General features: G+C 41.9%; 1 protein-coding gene across 2 annotated transcripts in view; it reads left to right on the forward strand.

Moving 5' to 3' along the window:
• The first annotated feature begins 8,146 nt into the window (after window positions 1-8,146).
• LOC116490554 (alpha-2-macroglobulin-like) overlaps window positions 8,147-23,057 on the forward strand; it is a 38,277-nt gene continuing 23,366 nt past the window's right edge. For both annotated transcript variants that reach the window (XM_032189852.1, XM_032189863.1), the window contains exons 1-10: window positions 8,147-8,343; window positions 13,127-13,310; window positions 14,310-14,466; window positions 15,000-15,052; window positions 15,763-15,783; window positions 18,818-18,986; window positions 20,868-20,952; window positions 21,659-21,782; window positions 22,495-22,609; window positions 22,745-22,854. In XM_032189852.1, the coding sequence (XP_032045743.1) occupies window positions 8,255-8,343; window positions 13,127-13,310; window positions 14,310-14,466; window positions 15,000-15,052; window positions 15,763-15,783; window positions 18,818-18,986; window positions 20,868-20,952; window positions 21,659-21,782; window positions 22,495-22,609; window positions 22,745-22,854 (1,107 nt within the window). In that variant the 5' untranslated portion in view covers window positions 8,147-8,254. The remainder of the gene's footprint in view (window positions 8,344-13,126; window positions 13,311-14,309; window positions 14,467-14,999; window positions 15,053-15,762; window positions 15,784-18,817; window positions 18,987-20,867; window positions 20,953-21,658; window positions 21,783-22,494; window positions 22,610-22,744; window positions 22,855-23,057) is intronic.

Consider the following 23,057-nt stretch of genomic DNA (forward strand, 5'->3'; position numbering starts at 1 on the left):
TGCTGGCTCCTGGCCTGACACGTTGCCAGGAGTTAGGGCTGCTTGGTGCAGTCTCAGTGGGCATGACCAGCTCCTTTGCATGCACATTCCCCCATCAGAAAAATGTCAGTAAAAATCCTATCACTGATTAAATTCCCTAACAGATCCTGGCCTAGAGAGTTGTCCCAAGTATGTGCTAGTCCCAAATAAAGTGTCAAGTGTAAAACTTGCAAGAAATTAGGCCTGAAATTATGTATGTTGAGGACACTGACATTTTTGAACAAGCGTGTTTAACAACATTCTGTACGATGTTCTTAGCATGCCATGCACCATTTAAACTGTGGCCAGTATTTTCATGCTGAACTCAGTGGACTCCGAAGTTGATAGAGTGATTTGCAGCTTACAATCTACTTTAAAGAAGACCAAAATGGACAGAAGACAAGGGGGGAGAGGACTGGGGGAAAAAAGGACCTGTCATGTAAATAATAATATAAGTGCAGATGAGAACTGTTGAAGTGCTGACGGCTTGTATATATGTTGAAAGGAACTGGGAAAGGGATCCATTTCAGTGGTTAATTTGCTAATGATGCGTGTGGAAAATAGAGACTTGGATTTTTTTTTCAGGCAAAATGAATCTGCATGTCAGCACAGAGTATCACCCTTCTCAAACTATTTATTTTTTTTCCCCAAAAGGAGCTACGCAATTAGAGAAACAACATGATTTGTGCTTCTGAGTTCAATCCTGAAGAAATCAGATGTCTGAGTCTCCACAGGCAGCAGGCTACCCAAATACTCACAGGATCTATCAGCCATATGTGATTTTCAGAATTGTGAAGGGCTGGCTGTCCAGGATCTGCATGATACTAATGTTATATAAAAAGGCATTTCATTAAGTTTCACAGACAAGAGGAATTTGTGGGCCATGAAATTGCTTTGGGTAGAGTGCAGATTTCTGTGCTGAGTTACAAAATTAAAACTTCACTGGCAGTGGCAGGGAAGCAAGCACAGCTGTGAATTTTGCTGTCCTGGTACACTCCAAACTGTAGCAAATAGGCTTGATTTACATCAGCATCAGACTGCATTAAAGCAAGAGATCACAGCAACAAGGCTGAAAAGGAGAGCAGGCTGAGTGGATGTGGATATAGGAATATATCCCTTTTCTGGGGAATTTGAGGCTAGTTAAGCGAAGACTTCAGTGTTCCACATGGAACTCATGAAAAAAGCCCTCAGGTCCAGCCACATGTTATTGTGCTCAGGCAAACATCATTTTCTGGGAAAAAACAAAGTCCTGAAAAAAAAAAAAAAAAAGAGAGAAGTGAAGAGAGAAGAGAAGAGAAGAGAAGAGAAGAGAAGAGAAGAGAAGAGAAGAGAAGAGAAGAGAAGAGAAGAGAAGAGAAGAGAAGAGAAGAGAAGAGAAGAGAAGAGAAGAGAAAAAAGAAAAAGAGGAGAAAAAAAAAAAAAAAGAAAAAAAAAGAAAAGAAAAGAAAGAAAGAAAGCCTGCATTTTTATCATTCTTGTGGAGCCTTCTTTTTCTCTTAGGCCAAACCTGAACTATTAAAATATCAAAAGCGTATTTCCCACTGCAGACTCTTCCTCTGCATACTGAAAATGTAATATTTATATCCTGATTTTGTCTGGTGACTCAAAGAGCTAATTGCCAGTTGGAGTCAGATCTAATAAACATCCCATGCTCAGACTCTTCCTCCAGATTTTTACATATAAACCATGTTCTCTTTGGCTCCTGCTTACACAAAGAACAACAGTATTTCTTAAAGTGCATTCCAGCAACTCCCAGATTTCTGAAACCTGGGTGTCTTGTTTTAGCTATATGCTTCATGGCACATACACAAAATTGAAGAAAGTTTCTTAGTTGTTCACTAGGTAAAGCAGGAACACGCAAAAATGACTGAATGTCATTTCTTCCTTCTTAGTCCAATAATATTGAAGTGTTATATCATTCAATCCTAGCACCTCAGAGAGTGTTATAGGTCTCAAAAGGTCAGAACTACTTTCATTTTGGCAAGATATACATGCTAGGCAAACTGTTTCCCCAAGCAGAAAATCAAGCCCACTGTCCCAAAAGGTGCACTTGGTTTACTGTGCTCAGTGTTGCACAGCACAGCTTCAAAATCTATCAGAGAACAGAGACAGATAGAGGTATCTGCAGAAACTGTTGTACAGGTTTGTGGACTGTCAGAAATGCTGCAAGAAACAGGAAATAAATTCACTGCAGTGGTCTGCCAGTGCCTTCATGCCTGCTCTGCAGCTTATGTATGTTCTATGGATCTATCCATGCCTCTATTAAAAATGCATTAAAAGCTATTCTGAACTTTGGATTTTTATGAGAAAAAATGGGATAACAAAAGTATAATCACATGAGAATGTCTTTGACTAAAGTGCTCAGTCATGCTTCCCTTTGTGTTTAAGCCTTTTTTGTAGTTTATGTGTGTCATGGGACTTGCTTTGCTGCTTATGTGGAGTTCACAGTGAAGAGTTTGCTAAAGGCTGATGTGACCATTTCTAATGACCACATTTGTTCTGGAACCTGAACATACACTTTTTTACTGTAGACCATAGGTCTCACCCACAGTGCAGGCAGCAGGGTGCAAAGTCTAGAGAAAAAAAAAAAAAAAGGAAAAAGTATCTCACCAAGAAAGATGAGCTTCAGTGTAGCAGTGTTTTCTTGCTGAGGTCTCTCAATTGCTTACCCAGTGCTCTCATTTGGAAAAAGAATCCTTGGTTCAGGGCATTTGGATGCTTCATCATTTGGCTCAAATCCTCTGTGATTCCAGTGATTGCAGTGTCAAAAGTTAATAGAGCCAAGCTGTTAACAATGGCACAACTAGAACTCTGTATGACTTCTCTTGTTTTCCAGATCTTGTTCCCTACTTGTTGATACTCAGGTCTTCTCCTGATCACCTCTGTCAAATATTAAGTGTGAGTGATGACCAATGAACTCACTGAAATGTTCAAGAGGAACCTTCTATCAAGGAGTGGTGATGTGCCAAAATGCTCTGAGAAAACAAATCAGCCTTGCTCTCTCATCATTCCTCTGTTGAGTTCATTTGCCACCTTCCTGGTGGGCAATTAGTAAGGTACTGCCATGTGTGCATCGCCTGACACCTGATTCATCAGACAAGTGGCATGATCACATCAGTGGCACCAATGGTTGTGATAAGGGTAGCATCAGAAAAGGACTTCTTGAGGAACAAGTGAAAAAAATATATATTTTTTTCTCTTTCTCACTCATGTACAATTTGAAATTGTGTATTCAGTGTTAAAATGAAATGTTTTGTATCTCCTCAATTTATTTTTTTTTTTCAAATGGAGAAGAAAAATTTTATCAGCTAGTCCTGCAGCTCAACAGCAAGACATAACTCCTTTCTGATCAGTTTCCTAAAGGGTCACCTTTTGAGGGTCAGGAAATTTTTTAAGCCAGGCATCGTATTGGATACAGGACCTACAAGCCTCCTCCAAGGAAACTTCTCAGTCTTCCCCTCTCTGATCTTCTTGCAAGCTCAACACACCAATTTTCTGATGCCCTTTGATCCTGTCCTGGAGTTGTTCGCTCCTTGCTCCAAAGGTTCCAGTGCTGGGTAAACCTCTCTTAAGAACATGATTCCAGGAGGGCTCCTGGACCCTGTGTTCTCACACTGTGTATATAACCTGGCAGCTGGGAGAGTGAAGAATTCTTACGTGAAAGTGAACATAGAGTAAATATGAACAAAGAAGGCAGAGGTGGAGGGAATAAAAATCACCATACTGTGTATTGACAGGGCTCTGTGTGCATGCCACAAAGTCCTAACCTTGCACATTTTTTTCTCAGCCTCCCACTCTTTGGCTCAGTACCCACTGGGAGGTGAAGGCTAGGTTATTACCAGAAACAATTGCATAACCACGCCACATGTTTGCCTTTCCAACTTCACTTTACTGGAAGTGATAAGCTCTAGACCCTACTGGCTTGGGGTATTAGTTGAAACCTGTTCCTCCCATTGCTGTCCCTCCGGTCAAGGCAAGGTGTGTCCACACTTACTTGCTGACCTTATGCCTATGCCATGGTAAAACTCTTCTAGGAAGTCCTATACATGGAGTTTGAGATGCACAGCTAGATCTGGAATGCACAGCTCTCCTGACATTTTCTGGCTCCTTAGGCAAGGTCCTTGTGCAGTTAGGACTTGTCCTGTTCCCTACCAATCACTTGTGTCCAATGCAGGGTATTCCAAAACATGAGGGAAGTGCAGTGGTGTAATGCAGCCAGGGCAGGCTCTGTAGCAGGATCCTAAATTCAAAAGGAACCTGTTCTCCAGCATCATGGCTTTTACCCCTTTTCCTGACCCAACAGGGTAAATGTGACACACTGCGCTGCCCACCAAGGTGCAATGTGGAGGTGTATGGGAAAGGGTTAACCATAAGAGTATCCTATTTCTTTGCCTAATACTCCATCAGGACTTCTTGTCCTGCTTTCTTGTAGCATCCTCTGTCTCAAAAATCTTTACAGACACATCTTTGGTCTGTACAAAAATCTTTGTACAAATCTTTGAAATCAAATCTTTGACTTGCCTATGCTGTGTTACCATGGTCTTTTTCTGTACTGGTACTTTTGTGCCATGAAGTTTGGACAATCTCCAGGGATGGCAATCCCGTGGCTCCTCTGGGCACGTGTTCTATTGCTGCACCACCCTCGGAGGAAGCATTTTTTCTGTCTGTTCAGTTAGAGTCTCTCTGGACACAGCTTGGCCCACTGCCTCTGCTCATGCCACTGCCTAAGATAAGAGCCTGTCTCTCCCTTGATGCTACCTGCCTTGAACACCAACCTTAGGACCACCAGAACCACCTCAAGAGGTGCTTGTACCTCATCTGAGGAGAAAGGGAGCCTGGATTATAAAATCACGGAGAGAGATCAAGTGAAATTTGTAGTTTTATATGCATTTTGTATGACTTTATGTGGTGAAGTTTTATCTGAAAAGAGAAGACATGAGTCATAAATAGTATTGTTAATTATCTCATATGCTGTTTTCAGACACATTTGTAAATACTTTGGCTTTTCCCCACCCTTTCTGTGCAATAGTCTGAGAAATACAAATGTAATAGCTTTTCATTCTTTACATCAGGGACCGTCTTCATTTCTCTGTAATATCAAAACCATATCTGTCAACATGAAACAGCTAGTTTCATGGTTATATATTTAAAAATTGTTAATATTATTCACTGATTACCTTGGATGGATTTAATGGCGGGATTTTAACAAGTGATCCCATTCCACTGTGCTCTGTAAACATCAGACTGACGCACTGCAGATTTCTCATACCATAGGGTTAACAACTTTGGTCGCAGTCTTTTTAGCAACATACAGCATAGGTTTCTTTTAAGGCAAGACAAAAAGTATAAATAGAAGTAATGTTTGTTATAAGAAGTTGGGAAAGGTGGATTAGCCCTACTTCATATAGGGCTTGCACTACCAATGGTCTTGCCTTGCATCACACAAAGTTAGTCACAATCTATTTATAAAACCCAATGCATTACAAAGCACACTAAAATGTGGGTAATTCATTGATGCCTTTACATACCTGAATAGATTTAGTTGTTCATAGGACACCACAGAAATTTATATGAGTTATATTAGACAGCCCAGATGTCTGCACTCAGGAAAGGCAGTTAATCTGCCACCAGAGCCTTCTGTCAAATTAAGATATTCAACAGGCCGCTAAAGTGGATAATCTTTATTTGCTTTAATATTTTCAGTTTAATTTGAAGTTCAGATGATGAAGCCTTTTTATGGGCCTTCATTTCATAGAATATCTTCCTTCATCTGCACGTTGCGACTTGTATAATGTTCATGCTTTCTGAGTTTTCCTAGTAAGTTTTAGAGGAGCTTCTCTTCACTACAGCCTGTGAAATATTTTGTCTCCCACAAAATAATAAACCCTTTTTTTATCCTTCTGGGTACTGTTGTTAATCCTATTAATATGTACAAATGCTTTTTCTTGTAATGCTTCTTATTTATTTATTTAAAGTAAATTGCTTTGGGTTTGTTTCCTTAGATATCTCTTATCAGATCAGCTACCCTTGCTGGAAGAAGTAAGGTATGAAAAAGAACCAAAAAGCTTTCAAGCTAAATACAAGTTCAATTGTTCTGCACTTAATGGGATAGGTACCAGATAGACTGCCTCAGTCAGTGCTTGTGGAGCAAGGTGGGCAGCAGGATGTCAGAGACCTATTGAGTGGTTCCTGGGGGACTGAGAAACAGATGTTTTGTGGATGGGAAATAGGTGAGTAGAAGAAAGATCACAGTGAGCAGGATCTCCGCTGAATCCCCACTTCTGATAGTCCTGTAGATCTATGAATTTTAGTTTTACATGCTCATCCTTAAAGCATACTGTACGTGTCCATTCTGCTTTCTTTTTGTTTTCAGTTCACAACATCCTGAGTGAAAACAGAACACGTGGGGTGAGTCATGTTTTCCAACAAATATCCAGGACACAATTGCTTTGAAAACTGCTACTTTGCACAAGTTATTTACTGGAGAAGACGGAAATGGGAGGGAGAGGACAGACAATAGGGGGCATTTTTGGAGAAGGATCCATATGGCTTTTATTACTTTGTAGTTACACAACCAGATTTTATCAATATTTCCATCTCTAGCTGATAATCTGCTAAATCTTTTGGTTTCTATGACTGTGTGTTCATTTCTTTTTCACATTACGCTTATATAACATTTCTCCCCAGCACTGGCTGCCTCCTGTTTGTTTTCCTTATTTTTGTGGTTTATGAAAAGGTGTTGAATTTTATTCCATGAGAGACCGTGCCTGATTTTTGAACACAGTTCTTAAATTTCCTTTAATCCTCAGGCATTTCTCCTTATCCTTTGCACTGTTCTTCCCTGCAGTTTTCTGTCAGCACAAGAGTCAAGACACACTATGTAGTTAAACTAACATTCAGTCTTAACATTCACTATATTTCAAAGTTTAATATTCAGACAAACCAATAGTGTTGTTGTGATCTTATAAGTGCTTTTGTGCAGATCAGAGAACCTCTGCCACTAATTTGGCTTCATATAATCACATGCAATATGATTTGTGCTAAAGTATTTTCTCTCCCGAGTATTCATACAAAACAGGGCTCTTCACAGGGGTCTTGAATCTCTAACAAGAGCGCGACCAATCCTTTGATTGCAGAAGCACTGCAGGGCAAGCTGAAGCCCTACAGTTGCAGTTTTTGCAGTCTTCCATGGACTGATACAAATACCCCACAAAGTCAAGCTACTCACGGAGTTCTGGTAGCTTGGACTGAATATTTCATTTCTGTGACCAACTGGAATGTAGCAATCTTATTTATTTATTTATTTATTTTACTAAATTCAACTTCTGGATAAGCTGCTGCAACCAGACATTCACAGACAACCAAGCCAAGTGAGCAGCGCTGTCTCTGAGTGATTTTCATTATGGATGCAACTCACAGCAGCACAGCTCTCAATCTGGCAAAGGGAAAGGGGAGGCACCTGGAGCACCTGGAACATCTTCACCCCAGACCAGGCAGTCTCAGAGCAGGCAACACAGAATGATCGAAGATGATCACCATGCTGGGGGGGGGGCAGGAATGCCACCTGATGGCATTGCCTAATATTTATGCATGTTCACAGTGGAAACAACTTATTTCCATATCTAGACCTGCAGCCACCTCACTGTGGACTGTATAACTGACAGGCTAATTGTCTAACCTAGCAGCCCTGTTAGGGGCTTGGTCAGCAAACTACTGCAGTATTCTGTTAATGTAACATGAGCAATGCTTTTCCCTGTGGGTTTCATTTTGATCGTAACATACCTATAAGCACAGCTTTTGACTTCAAAAGATGGCATTACCGGATGTCGGAGTGCTGAGATTGGATGCCACCCTCAGGGAGCAAGCTTGTGTCAAACCCAGTTCATTTTCCCAAGACTGTGGATCTCTGATGGGTTAAAGAAAGCAGGGTATGAATGGTTCAAAGATTTCTAATATAAGTATTGTCCAATAAACACCCTTCCCCCACATTGAAAGTCTCTAGCCAAATACTGTCCCTCTGCTCCAGCTCCTCCTTATATGCCTCTCGCCTCTCCCCATTTCCGGATGGGTCCTGGCCCTCAGCCCTTATCTCCTCTAGCCCCTGGGCTGTTTGCAGAGAGCAGTTAAAAAGGGGCTGACCCAGCAGAGAGTGGAGGGGAATTACAAGGTGCACAAAAACAACAGCACCAGACCAGACTGGATGTCTGCTTGAGTCACCACAGTCCTGCTCTGCACCATGGGGAAGGACTGGCTCTTTGGCAAACCAAACATCTTCCTCCTTTTCCTCTTCTTCCTCCCTGGAAATACCTCTCCCACTACAGAACCGTAAGCTACACAAATGGAAGGGGGAGGGAGGTCTTAGTGCTCTTTTTATTTTATTTTTTTTTTTCTTCTGTCATTTTTCTTCCTTTCTGTCATTCTCCAAACAGCCGTGCCAGTTTCTCCGATTCCTACCCTGCATCCCACTACTAGCCCAGCTCTGACTTTCCTGCACATCTCTGCCAGTGTTGCCTTTTCCCCCCGGTACTCCCCTGCTAGTCCAGCCCTGGTTCAGCACAATATCTCTGCCTAAATATATTCTTACCTAAAAATCTTCAGGTGCTAGGGTTTCTGTGGGCATGCATGTACTTACCTTTCCTGTAGTATCCTTGTTTTGGTCACTGAGTCATTTCTCTGCGTTCTCCTGTTTCTTTCAAGCTGGTTTGTTCCCTTTCTCCTGTTTCTTTCATCCCAGTTTGTTTCTCTTGGCAGCATTAGACATGCTTGTTCCCAAAGAGGATCTGTGACCTAAATTCCCTTCCGCCAGCATGGAGTCTGGCGCTGGCACCCTCCCCTGGGATGTCCACGCTGGGGCTCTGCAGGTGAGCAGCATGGCTGCAGCACTCACACTGCAGAGGGCCCCATGGAGAAGCTCTGCAAGGGCAGATCAGCCTGGTCTCCTCACCTCAGCCTCACCTGCCAGAGAGGGTTCCGCAGCCTCTACTCTCTCAGGCAGAGCAGTCTCCCTCTTTAGACTCTTGCTGCTGTCACAGCGTGCCTCTTGCTGTCCCACAGTTCTCTCCTCTGTGGTTCTGAAGCTGGTCTTGTGATGCTTGCTAGAGAGCTCATGCCCACAAGCAATGCATGAGCACTAGTAGCTGTAGTAGCAGAAGGTGCAGCAACACTGCTGTTGCTTACTGTGTGGTCAGAGGTAAAGTGGTGACTGGCTCAAAACTGAAGGACCTTTGACTCACACTTAACCATCAGTCCCTCATTCACCTGCCCTATTTGGCTGCTTCTGGGGTAGATAAGCTAGCCAAGTCTGCTTTGGGGTCAGGCAAAGCTCTCCAGTGTCTCCACAGTAATCTCTTGGCATCCCTGCCCAAGATCAGATGGAAACTGCTTGGTCTTTTCCTCGCATAAGCAACATGCTGCTCTTTTTCTCCAAACTGAGCATCATTTTGGGAGAGGAGAAAGAGGAAGGGTTGAGAAAGGTGTGAGGAAGAGAGGTATATTTGGGATGACAGAACAAAGATAGGAGCTGAGTGCAGTAAGCAGTTAGGGAACAGGTAGGCAGTGCGGTCTGAGTAAATTGCTAGGCAGGTGTGAGAATAATGAATCTCATTCACACTTGGTACCAAGTGCTGCAGGGTTGATCAGATGCTGTGTATAACACAGGAGGGAAGCTATCCTAGAACTGAAGACCTCCAAGTCAAATCAAAATGAAGCTTCCAACCAAGATTTGCTTTCTGCATCTTGCACAGGGAGATAGCTTTGATGAGCAGCAGTTGCTGCTTGTTCTTTTTCAGAAGTGACCATCTGCACAGGAGACACAATTAAAGTTCAGATTAGATATTTAAAAAATAAATAAAAAACTTACTCATAATGTTACTGCAGCATCGGAACAGGTGACCCATTGCAACTTCCTTTTCCAGGAGGGATGTTGGCTTGAGACATCCACATGTCCTTTCCAAACAAACAAACAAACAAACAAATATGTATATATTTATGATACTACAGCATACTGACAGTAGGATTTTTTTTTCTTACTCTGGATCTGTTCTGGAAGAATTCAACAGTAGGCATTGTTCACCTATACTGATATGTGGTTGTGCATATAAGCTTTTTTACAATGTAGTATATAATGTTTGGGAATATATTTAAGATACCCAAAAATGCTAGCCCATGATAGTACTTGAATTGACAGATATGGATATGGATTGACAGAGCTGATGAAACTTGGTAGTTTCTTTGGTTGAATGTTTGTTCCAGGAAGCAGCTGAGGGTTGACACATGGAAGTATCGAGGGTCATAGAATCGTGGGTTCTAGGATTCTATAATTCCAAGTTAGCCCCTCTTAAGCTAGAGTATTACCTCCTCTGTATAGACAAACTTAGCATTTTTGAGTCAGGCACTTTCTCTAGGGTCCCTTATCCCTCCTTGTTGCCTGCTTCTGATGGAGTCACTGCCTCTGTTTTCAGAATACTGCCAACCTTGCTGGCAGTGAGGCTGGTGAGGTCTCTTCTGGTAGCCCAGAAGCATTTTGTCCTGGAATGGCTATATATGGACTGTGTGACCCAGACTATTTAAAGCTTTCATAGTACTTCAATTCATCTAGCCCTTTTCACCAACACATCTCACAACAGTTGAAGGGAGGTCTATAAACAGCGTATTTCATAACCTTGTTTCAAAGACCGTGAAGATGGTGTAGGGGGAAGTTCTGTGCATTGGCCAAAATTTCAGTGAAACAGTGAACAGGAAGAGGAATAAAGCCAAATTCCCTATGAACTAGGTCACACTGTCCCTTCAGTAGTCTGGACATTGCAGTCACATTGCCACTGACAGGATGCAAGGAAAATTAGATTAGGGGACGCAGAGTGAAGCTGTGGTGAGAAGGCTATGGAGGAAGGGTAGTGGATTAGCAAGCAGCATAATCAAAAGCTGTAAGTCATTCCCTGGGTGGCTGGAGGTCCCTCCTTTCACTGCTTCTGCAGCTGCAAATAGTGGCCAGAGGTGCCTGCTGACTTCTTACTATGCTTTATCCCATTTTCTGATTTTGAGGGAAATGGAGGTACTCCCTAGGTCCCACTGCCTTCAGAGTAGAAGTTGGGCACTTTTAGAAGTGCCCAAAAGCTCAGAGCCTGGGCAATAATGTAGCTCCGGAATGTACCCAGCTATCTCTTTCCTCAGGTCTGAAGGGAGACCACTCTATTTCTACACTTCTCACATCAGCTCTGTCTAAATACACTCAGTCCTGAAAGTAACCATTTCTTCATTCTGCTGCCCTGGGCATGATTTCCATCCCTCAGCAAAGCTGCTAGTACACCACCATACTTTTTCCTAGGTCACTTGTGACTGTGTGACCTTTACAAAGTGTTTTTATTAACCATCTGGTAAGGTGCACAATACCCTGCCCCAGTGGATGGTCCATGGCAAAGTGTTTTTTTTTTTTTTTTTGTTCTTTACCTAGGGAAGGACAGTCAGCTGCTGTCTATCATATGATGCAGTCTGGGTATATTTGCTCTTCTTGGACTGTGTGAGAACACCAGAAGGTTCAAGAGCCACGGCTAGTCATACCAGAATTATACTTTGGGCTTTATAGTGCCTATTACCATTAGATTCCTTTATTTAATTTTGCACCTTAGTGAAGAAGTTTCTGCTTCATTTTATTTTTCATGAAGTGTCAGTTAATATTTTTACATGGTGTTGTTTAGTACGTGTATTGTTACAGCTGATGAACAAACCATACTTTAGGAATCCTTTGTGCATAAGCTTTCTCTCATTCCTTTTTTTCCAGGCTAAAGAATCTTAATCTTTGTAGTGTCACTTCCTATAAAATTATTCCAGATTTCAGACCATCTTTCATTGAATCTTTCTTCTAAATTCTTTTTTGAAATGGGAAGAAAACAGCATACCATATTCGAGATGTGGATGCAATTATACATTGGCAAAACTGTGTGTTCTGGTTTGTCCTCTATTTCTTTCTTTACAATCACAGATTTAAGGATAGTTCCTTCCAAGCCATTTGTCACTTATCACTGAATGAAAATTTTAGAAGAGTGTTTAGCAGAGTTCATTTCTTAGTGGTAATAGCCCACTTAGTGATGCATGATATACATGATAGTATTGGGGGTATAGTAGTGGGGGTGGTATTTTCTTCCTTGAATCATTCTTTTCCCTTAATGAACAGTTTATTTGACATTTTTGCTATAGTCCCACAATATGATAAAAGTTTTTCACAACTAGTTCACAAGTTTTTAACTTTTCAACATTTTCTTACTCTGGATAATTATCAGAAAAATTTTACTTCCCAGATCACTTAGAAGTAGATTGAACAACAGGGGTCCCTACGCAGACCTTTAAGATTTTCATTGGTGACCTGCTTCTGCTGTACAAATACACAATTTGTTCTTACCATTTACATCCTATCTTCTAAACACTTAATCCACATCGGAATTAATAATTGGATTTATTAACAAAAATTAGTAAAATTATTCCTTTTATTGGAGGGCAGCTTAGTTTATGCGTCTTTTGTGAGGGACCTTTGTCAAAAGCTCTTTGAAGATGCAAGTGCACTTCTGTTGCAATAAACCACTGCTCTCTGAAATCCTTTGTGTGCTCATCTTAATAAGGTCACAAACTGCAAGCACTCACATTTTTGCTCAGCGTGAGAAGGGTTTGGAAACCTGGATAAGCAAAAACAGGAGCAGCCACAGAAGTAGGTGGTTTTTTCAACCCTGTAACTGCTGAATTTTCAACCTTTTTTAGCTAATGCCTTTGAGTCTCAATAAGAGATTGTGGGATACACAAAAATCAATTAACAGCCTGGAACTTTTCACGCCATCCTTACTCCCTGCTGTGAAGCTGAACAAAACAGCCTTTATAAAGGGCTGTCTATTAGCATAGAAATTGTTCCTCTACTGAAAGCATTTTCTTGCTTTTAGGCTAATTAGTTAGGCAATTTAACATGTATAAACCCAAAATAAAATGTATGTGTTCATGTGTATATGCACTGGAGCTCACAGAGATAGTAATGGATTAGGCTTGCTGATTAGTTAATTTCCTTTCATTTAATACTGTTTTCTTAATACCACTTCACAATTCTGATCCTTGCTTCCCCCCTTTCTAGGCAATACATGGTGCTGCTGCCCTTTCTGATACACACCGATGCTCCTGAGAAAGTCTGCGTTCAGCTGACCCATCTGAACGAGTCTGTGACACTGAGTGCCACGCTTGAGTATCAAGGGGAAAACAGGAGCCTGATTGATGATGTGGTGTCGGAGAAGGATATATTCACCTGCATCCCTTTCTCTGTGAGTATCTAATTCCTTTAGGCTGATCCTTTGTGCTTATTGCTAAGGCGTAGTATTACTGAACAGTTCAGAGATGAGAAATAAGATGCTGCAGTTAGAGGCTTCTAAGCTAAGCCAAACAAACAAACAAAAAAAAGAATTTGATGTGGAAAACTGACTGTGATAGCCTTATGAGGATCAATTTTCCTCAAATTCTGTATCCCACGTGATATTTTTGTGCATGCAGGGCTTAGGGAACTCTTTTGGGATGATTCATCCCAGAACTTTGACTTTAAAGTAGAACATAACCCATCTTGGTTTGATCTGGTTAAGCCTCAGAGGAAAAATACTGATGAAGTGGAATGAGAACCAAAGAAGATGGTGAAGTGGTGAAAGAAAGTAAATTCCACAAGGTTATATTGTCTCCATCTGGGTCATATTCATAATTGTTTCCTACAGAATGGTGGTTGGTGAGTAGTGTAAGCAACTAGTGCCACCGACAAACAATGAATCTGGGCAGATTTTCATTTTAATAAATCATAGGATGGAGCGAGATCAGTTTTAATATTTCTTTGAGGAAAGCTTATAGATGACGATAGGGAAAGGCTTCCAGTATTGGAAGGACAGGCTGAAGATGCATAGTGAAAATGCAAGGAAATGGAGAAGAGAACAACCCCAACTCTCAGCCCGTCTTCATAGGAGAGGTGCTCCAGCCCTCTCTATCATCGTTATAGGCCTCCTCAGGACCTGCTCCAACAGGTCCATGTCTTAAACTGGGGGCCTCAGAGCTGAACGTAGTTCTCCAGGTAGGTCTCACTAGTAAGGAGTAGAAGTGGAGAATCACTTCCCTCAATGAGCCCTCCAAGTTCACATCAGAAAGTCATGTCTTACTCTTGTTTCTGGCCCTGTATCTTTGGCATTCCTTCAGAGAAGTTTTAGACCTAGCTAATATTCTGTCCTCCAAGGGCTCAGTCCAATGAGATGAATCACTGAAGTAGTAATTCTCTTCATTTTCCTCAGCTCCCAAAATCCAATAGCACATCAGTGGCATTTCTCACTGTGATGGTGAAGGGGGAGACGCAGCAGTTCAGAAGCCGCAAGTCAATGCTGGTCAAGAATTCTGAGAGTTTGGTCTTTGTCCAGACAGACAAACCCATCTACAAGCCTGGACAGACAGGTACAAGGAATTGGGTTGATGTTGACTCTGACAGCAAAAAAAGTCTGAGCTTCATTCCTCAGAGGACTCATACTTTCATTAAAGTTTTCAGACTTCTTCATGGGGGGATTTACAGCCAACAGTAAATCTTACTTCTTTCAGCTGAGATCTAGGCCATGTGGTACCTTTGTCATTGCTGCTTTCCATCCTCCAGGCAGAGCATCTTATTCAGATGGCACAGAATCAAAAAGAGGCACAAATGTGGGATGACTTCAAAGCACAGTCTCCCATGGCTGCACTTGAATCAACAGAGCAGAACAAGCACCCCCAAGGGACAATTCATTTAAGCCAAGAACTGATTATCCTATCCTATCTATCACCATCTGAAAGAGAGAGACCCTAAATTAGTTGTTTCTATAACTTAGGGATCTCAGTTCAGAGTTTGTTGAACACTGAAGTGAACCTGAGTTATAAGTTATTGAAACATTGACATTTCCTGGTAATGGCTAAAAATCTAACAGTGGAATTTCCTTCTTTTCCATTACACTCTTCAGTTCTATTTCGGATCGTCTCTCTGGACAAGGACTTCCACCCACTGAATGAGAAGGTAGAGACATAATTCCTTGTTTTTAACCAGAAGGTGTAATTCCCAGTTAATACCATTACTATCCTCATCCAGAATCACCAAAGAGAGCATTTAAAGCAAATAATCCTTTCTTATTTACACCATCCTTGATCCATCCTATATGTCATATCTGGTCCTGGGACACAATTCATCTGACTCCATTGACTGAGAAACCTCACCCCTTTTTTCAAAGGGATTTAGATGTTTAGAACCAGATTACCAAATGAATGTATGTGGATAAGCAAGCATGTAGGCAGGGATTTCATTAGAGAAAAAATGGGTGAGACAATTTCCATTGAAAGTGACAGATGTGTAGATGTTTTTGGCAGCGGGTGCAACCACATGCTTAGAGACAGAGAGCAGCATGAAAAAGACTTAGTTTGAAGAAACTGGTCATTGGTGTAGTTCACCTTTTAGCTTATTTGTCAGTCAGATCCTCATACAGTTCTTCAGAAACTCTTACTTTATCACATATTCATACTGTGGTAAGACAAAAAGCTGGAGTTCTAAAATATTATAGGAGAGATTCCCTTATCTATCAAGAACTAAGGAAGCAGAGCAAGTACAGAAAAGAACTCAGAGGACCTCTTACGAGGTTGTTTTTACTCCCTTCAGTTCAAATCAGGAAATTGCTTCCATCTGCATGCAACCTGTGTTTCTAACTCTGATTTTCCTTTGTTCTTTCCCCACAGTTTCCATTGGTCTATATTCAGGTGAGTGGATAACTACATGTATGTTATTTCAGCAGAATATGAATGCACAGAGGTATTATTCCCCAGCAGTGGTATTTGTAGGCTGAAGTGCAAGGGAAAAGAGATGGGTGCACGACCTTTTTCCTTTGTGTAAATGACAGCTGATTAGTAGGGCATCAAAATAAGTTCTGACAATGGTTCTTTGATTGAGGAATGTGCTGTAGCACCAAAATAGTTAATGAGTACTAGCCATGCTGTGAACAGAATTACACATGCCTAGAGGTCATATTAGAATGGCTTATTCCTCTTCCCAAGCAGAGCTAGGATTCTCTGTCTGCCAAGTATGACTGAAACCATAAAACTGCATTAAACAAATTAGCAAAATTAAAGAAATAAAATTATGTAAGTAGGCATATCCCCTATCATCCCAAACCTGCCTGTTTTTTTTTTATTATTATTATTTTATTATTATTATTATTAATATTTTATAGTTGAACCTCAGTGATAGACAAAAGTTGAGGGAAGGATGATTCTGTCAGTGAATGAGGTACCCCCTATTTCAGCTGAGTAACCAGAGGTTCCAATTACTATCAGAGACATCTTCTAGCAGAAAAATGATAGGAAGGACCCAGTGATAGACCCTGAAGTCATGACAGCAGCACAAACAGATATGAAACCAGCATTCACAATCCTCAATTTGGTTTGTGTGATCCTGAATCCTATGTAGTCAGTCCTAGTAGTGCTCCCTGTGGCTTGAGTTTCCTGTCTCCATTCTGCGCTCTCTCTCTCTAAAGCTGGGAGTGTTGCCACAACAGGGGGAGCAGAGCATGGGCTACAAACAGGCTATGTTCTTTTTTTCTACACTCCTGCCAGAGTGCTCTTATTCTCCCTTCATCTCAGCAAACAACCAGAACAGAATTGCAGAGCTGGTGGGCTACTGACAGTCTATGAATAGTGGAAGAAAACAGGGTAAGAAACTTATGGTGTGGGACAGGAGGATGAGAACATCTCAGAACTGCTTTATGCTGAGGTCTGTCTCCTGGGTGCAGTGCCCCAAAGGAACAAGTCCCCTGAATACAAGAATTTCATGAAATGAGCAAGAAGAAAGAAAGCCTATGCACAGCCTCCTGAAATCCTATATGTCTTTGTATAAAAACACTAATAATTTCATAACCATTCTTGTACCAGTACCATGAAAAGCTTCTGTTTGAAAATACCAGTAAGGCCTGGATAGCTTTCAGCTCCAGCCTGTGATGCACAGTGTTTGTCAGTATTGTTTAAACCAGCTTGTGTAGGCCTTGTCCTCCATTCCCACCAGCACCTCTCCCTTCCTTACTGCTCCTTTTCAGTCTAGCACTGCTGTTCAGCTTTCACAGACATCTGTGAGACACTCTTACAGAAAGACTGGGGCTTATAGACATAGACTGGGAAACTCACCTGGCAACAAATTCACCATTTGTTTTTCCCTAGGTTGTTGGTTGTGATTGTTTTTTGTTTGTTTGGTTGGTTGGTGTTTTTTGGTTGGTTGGTTAGGTTGGTTGTTTTTTTTTTTTTGGCCAGATCAGATCCACCACAGTTTACCACATTCTTGCATTAAATTTGGACTGGACCAAAGAAAAGGGTGGCAATACTGAAGGAAGGTGACAGCTTTAAAGTTAGCAGGGCTAAGGAAAGGAATGTTCATCATTCCATCCTTAACATAGCTAACTGATTATAGTCGACCACAAAGGCAGATATTAGGATGAGACTATTTCTGACCTGTTATTTTGACATTGCTTCTGTCATTAAAAAATAAAAAGACTTCCTGGGAAAAACACACAAACTGACATTCAGGCTTTCCCCATAAATCCATCACAGAAATGGCAACAAGATTACAAGCCCATCTGTAAACATTTTATGAATTCCTCCCGTAAGGATGCCCAAGTGGTGTTCTTCAAAATATGTGGTGAGCTTTTTTATGATGAAGAGGGTTTGGTCAGAGCCACAGACACTTCACTGATTGTGCCTTCCCTACGCCTGGGAGTGCTTCTTGGGAGCAAGGCTCTGCTGCCCTCCGACTGATGACCTCCAGCTATGACGTTGTTCACATCACATTTTTACTAAGCCCAGGGATAAAATCTCAGTGAAGTAAATGTACCCAATCAGCAGTTACTTACCTTGAGCTATCTAGAGTAAACAGGGTTTTAGTGACAGTCAAGGTACAATGCATAGAGCAAGCAGAAAATGAAAGGCTGTAAACATTAACTGTGCTGCTGAGGGGCCTAGAAAGGGTACATCAAGCTTCAATGCACCATTGCATTAGTTCAGTGACATCTCTGAGAAATTTGTGGCTGTCTTGATGAATTTGGAGCATAGCCTATTGACAGTCAATTCACAGCGAGCAATACTCAGCTGTTACAGTGATGAGGTTTCAGCCCCAGAATTAGGAATGGCCAGAGACAAGGGAGAGGTCTCAGCTGGGTGCACTTATCTGGGATGTACTTTCCCTATTCCTCTGATATTCTCCCTGTTCCTTCCCCCATGTCCCACCCTTCCACAAACTTTGGGCTCTTAAACATGTAGATTTCTCAGTCCCATATCTCATTCCTCAACAGACTATGCACTGGTTCTCAAGCAGACTCTACTCCAGGCACAGAAAAAAAACTTTGTACAAGCAAGTCAAGAAGTCTGTAATGAAACTTCCTTCCTTTCCTCTCATGCTCAATTTATTCCTGCTGTCCATCTTTCTGTTGTGTTACCTTGTCAGTCTTTCCCAGCCTCTGCGCCCCATACTTTGTAAGCATGCAAGTGTTGTTGAGCAGGAGAGAACACAAGACCTCCAGAGTTATAAACTGTCTGCTTTCTTTCATGGTAGCTATGCAGAACTGACAGGTAAGTGCTCGTGGAGTCACACATCCTCACAGATTACTGAGTAATTACAGCTAGGCATTTCCTAGCTTGGATGTATATTTCCTGAGCACTCCACTGCTCTGTCCCTGCGAGCATCCTGCACCAAACTGCCCTGTTTATGTACATAACTTACTGCCTTGTGACTTAGAGTTATTCTCACCTGCAGGATCCACAGAGGAACCGTATATACCAATGGCAAGGAGTGGAACTGGAGACCGGCCTTATAGAACTGTCCTTCCCTCTCACCTCTGACCCCATGCAAGGCTCCTACAAAATAGTCGTGCAGAAGAGCATTACCTCCCATGTGGAGCACTCCTTCAGTGTGGAGGAATATGGTAAGGAAAGAAGGGAAGGGCTGCAAGCAGGGTTGACAGAAATGTCTTTTACCATGGCCTCTCAATCCTTTGGGATTTCCTGGGAATGGCATGGAAAAGACAGGGATTCTGAATACACAGGCAATGGAGTTCAGAGGAGCTACCATAGAAGCTGCCAAATACCAGAGGTGGTTGCTTAGTTTATGGCTTGTGATCTCCACCTCAAAAATTGCATCTGAACCCCCCAGTTCTGCAATTAAAACTTGTGTGTGCATTTGAGGTGGCTCTTTGCCCTGTGCTCTGTGCTGGGTCTTCCCTGGGGCTCCCCCAGCTGTATAAAACCTGGAACACCCAGCACATTGCTCAGAACTTGCAATTTCTGGAAAACACAGAGTGCAGAACCAAAGAAGACTGTATCTGAAATGCTTGGGAACTGGCTTATCTGATTTGCAGTTAGTCATTGTGGCTAGTATGAACATGGTGAATAATCTGAACACAAACCAGGTTACAGGCTCCAGCCTGCCATGGTGACAATTGGGCTGTGCCTCCTCCCACAGAGATGTCTCAGACCTCCTCCCCAAAACAAAGATGTATATGCCTTTCCTAGCTTCATGCTAAAATAGTTTTTCTTTTATTCATTCTTTAGCCTTATCCCCATGAACTTCCCCTGTTGCTACACCTGTTAACTCTGTTACACCTTAGGTAGAGTCTTTTGAGGAAATGTATCCTGGGGTTGAATCACTGAGCTGAGGAGGTGCACACCCTCCTTTGTCTTACTCTCTTGTACTGGGAAAAAAAAAAAAATCAAATCAAATCAAATCTCAGGTACAAAGCCTGGAAGCAGGCCATTGTATACTTCAGTGCAGTCCTGGGCTTGAGTAGCTGGGGGGGCTTAGTGTTGCAGGATACAAAACAGGAAGATGGATGTAACTTAATGAGTGGCTGAGAGAACTGGGTTTATTTAGCCTGGAGAAAAGGAGGCTCGGGGGAGACCTTATCACTCTCTACAACTACCTCAAAGGAAGTTGTAGCAAGGTGGTTGTTTTCCCAAGCAACAAGTGATAGGGCAAGAGGAAAGAGCCTCAAGTTGCACCCTGGGAGGTTTAGGTTGGATATTAAGAATTTCTACGCTGAAACAGTTGTAAAGCATTGGAACAGTTTGCCCAGGGAAGTGGTTGAATCATCATCCCTGGAAGTACTTAAAAGATGTGTAGATATGGTGCTTAGGGACATGGTTGACTTGGCAGTGCTAGATTAACAGTTGGACTTGATGAGTTTAGAGGTCTTTTCCAAACTAAATGATTCTGTGATTAATACTGAGGAGTAAAACATGCTTTTTACCTGACACTCTTTATATCAGGCCTTATTGCTGCTTAATCCACTTGAAAATGTAGAACTGATTTTCCATGGCTAGACACAGTAGAAACATATGTACATGGAGGACAGTTTCACATACTACATATCAGTGAGCCTAACAGCAGCCTGGGATCTCCAGAACAGTAAGAAGCAGCCAGAGAGTATCAATGATTTGAGCTGTTTCAAGGTGTTAAATGACACAGGTGGTGAATGTTCTGCTCCAAGACTTAGCTCAAATTATGTGTTTTGAAACATGAAACACAACATACAGCACCGGTATGTCCCTCTGAATAGGCATATGTGAGGGGTCTACACGGCTGTCTGATGACAACAGGATCTCACAAGCATGTGCTGAGGGAAGGTAGGGGCTAGAACAGTCCTTAATTCCCTTTAAACCCAAATGGTGGTGAAGTCTGTAAAAACATAGGAAAGGAGTAGCAGAGCTGTATTGAACACCACACAGAAGTGATGGTTGATATTAAGCTGATTGTTTGGGTTTCTGCGCACTCTTCATCCTTCTCATCAGACTTTCTCTCTCCCATCTAGTGCTGCCCAAGTATGAGGTCCTGGTGAAGCTGCCCAAGATGATCACTATTGAGGATAAGGAACTTCCAGTGTCTGTCTGTGGTCTGTGAGTCACAGAATTGTAGTAAATCTCTCACTCCTACTTCATTCCTCCTTTCTGCTGAGCACAGAAAGAAGACTTTGGGAAGGCTTTTCATACTATTCTAAGACATCTAGTGCAGGTTTGTTCCACCTTATCTGTTCTGAGCCTGCTACTTGGCCTTAACAGACAATGAGAAGTGGATTCTCTGTGTTCATTAAAAGATGATGCCAAACCAAGCAGCATTTCTCTCCTCCCAGTTTACTCTACACTCTCTTTCTCATTTTACACTTCTGCAGTTAGAGATTTTCTGCCATTCCTGAACCTTGGAGATGTCAAATCAGACATCACTTAAGCAGGTTGTGCAAACCCAGTGTTGTAATTTTTAATTATTAAATTGATCCACCTGAGCCCCTGTTCAACCTTTCTGCTTCTTCATTGAACCCTCAACAGTTTGACATACAGGAATAATCCCAGCTGAAATAGTTTTATACAGACAATCTTTTCCTGCATTTCTGCAGATGTCTCCCACCTAGAACAGATTCTAATGTATGATGTAAGAATCTCACCACCAAAATGATGGAAAGATAATCACTAGCATCATTAAAATATCAGATTAGTTAGGCTTTGAGAAGAAATTTTATAAAGTCATCCACAGAAGTTCTTAAGGAGCTATGTTTGAATGTGACTCTGACTGGCATCATCCAGTATATTGTTTAACACTTTCTAATAGGTACACCTATGGGAAACCTGTCCCTGGTTTGGTGAATGTCCAAGTGTGCCGGAAATTTTCTCATTCTGGTTCACATTGTTATGGAAAAGATTCAGAAGCTGTGTGTGAAGAATTTGTCAGGCGGGTGAGTTCCAAGATTAAAATGTAGGGGTCTTCCTTATGGGTAATGGGCAATGTTGTCTAATGGAGGGCAAATTTATGACTGTTGTGAGCTGGTAGAACATCAATGATAACACTCTGTCAAGGGAAAAACAGATGTTCTAACAGAAGGATATTCTTAAGAGGTCAGTCATTGAACTGGAAACAGAAATGATGAAGAAAACCCCACAGATGAAATCCTTACCCCATTGGTCACAGGTCTCCAGTTAGCCGCTATGAGGCCCCTGGTATTGATCCCCAAACTAAGGAAAGAATCTGGGAAATAATTTTATAACTGTGGAAAGGACTGGCAGGGATCAAAGAGTGTAAAAGAGGAGGAGAAGACAAGAAAGCAGTATAGTATATGGGTCAAACAAAAGAAGAGAGAAAGGACAACAATGAAGAGAGTAAAGACAATGGAAGAAACAGGAAGAAAAACAGGGCTAAGGTAGAAGGGAAATAACAAGGAAACCACTGCATGGCTTGGAGAACTAAGTATGAAGAGCCTCACAACACAGAAAATAAGTGTGTGAAACACATGGAAATGGGCTGTAAACAAGTGCTGGTGTTGGAGACAACCCCAGAACATGAGGCTGGGATTACGTGAACAGCAGTTAAGCATGTTGGGTTTGTAATACCTATTCCTGTTTCACGAGGCACCAAATTTGTTCCAATTTTCTCTCTAACCACCTGCTTAGGCAGATGCTCGTGGGTGTGTTTCTGATGTAGTAAGGACCAAGATATTTCAGCTCCAGCGCAGCGGATATAAAATGAACATCGAGGTGCAAGGCAAGATCACAGAAGATGGCACAGGTGCGTATCATATGGAGATGGCAAAGTGATGGCATGCCACAACAGGAGGGCCTGGAAAAGATGAGGAACATAGAGTGACATGTCTATAAATGTTGCAGTTCATTAATAATCCCTCTTTACTGTGCTCTTTCTCAGGAATAGAGATGGTTGGAACAGGCTCCTGTGAAATCACATCCATCATGAGCAAAGTCAGCTTCCACCTGTTGGACTCTTATTACAGACCAGGGATCCCACTCTTTGGGATGGTAGGGAACTTCTGAGACCTTGGAAAGTGAATGGCACAGCAGACTTAGCGGTGCATAATCCCATCAATTGGAACAGCAGTGTGTTGCAGAACATAATGCAGAAGACATAGTCCACCTTCCTCTGCCTCTGCTTAGGCAGGCAAATTGGTGTCAGTCAGAGCACCCTGACAAACACATCACTGAACTTTCCAGCAGTCATACCA

This window comes from Aythya fuligula, chromosome 1, assembly GCF_009819795.1.
Source record: "Aythya fuligula isolate bAytFul2 chromosome 1, bAytFul2.pri, whole genome shotgun sequence".
NCBI lineage: Eukaryota > Metazoa > Chordata > Aves > Anseriformes > Anatidae > Aythya > Aythya fuligula.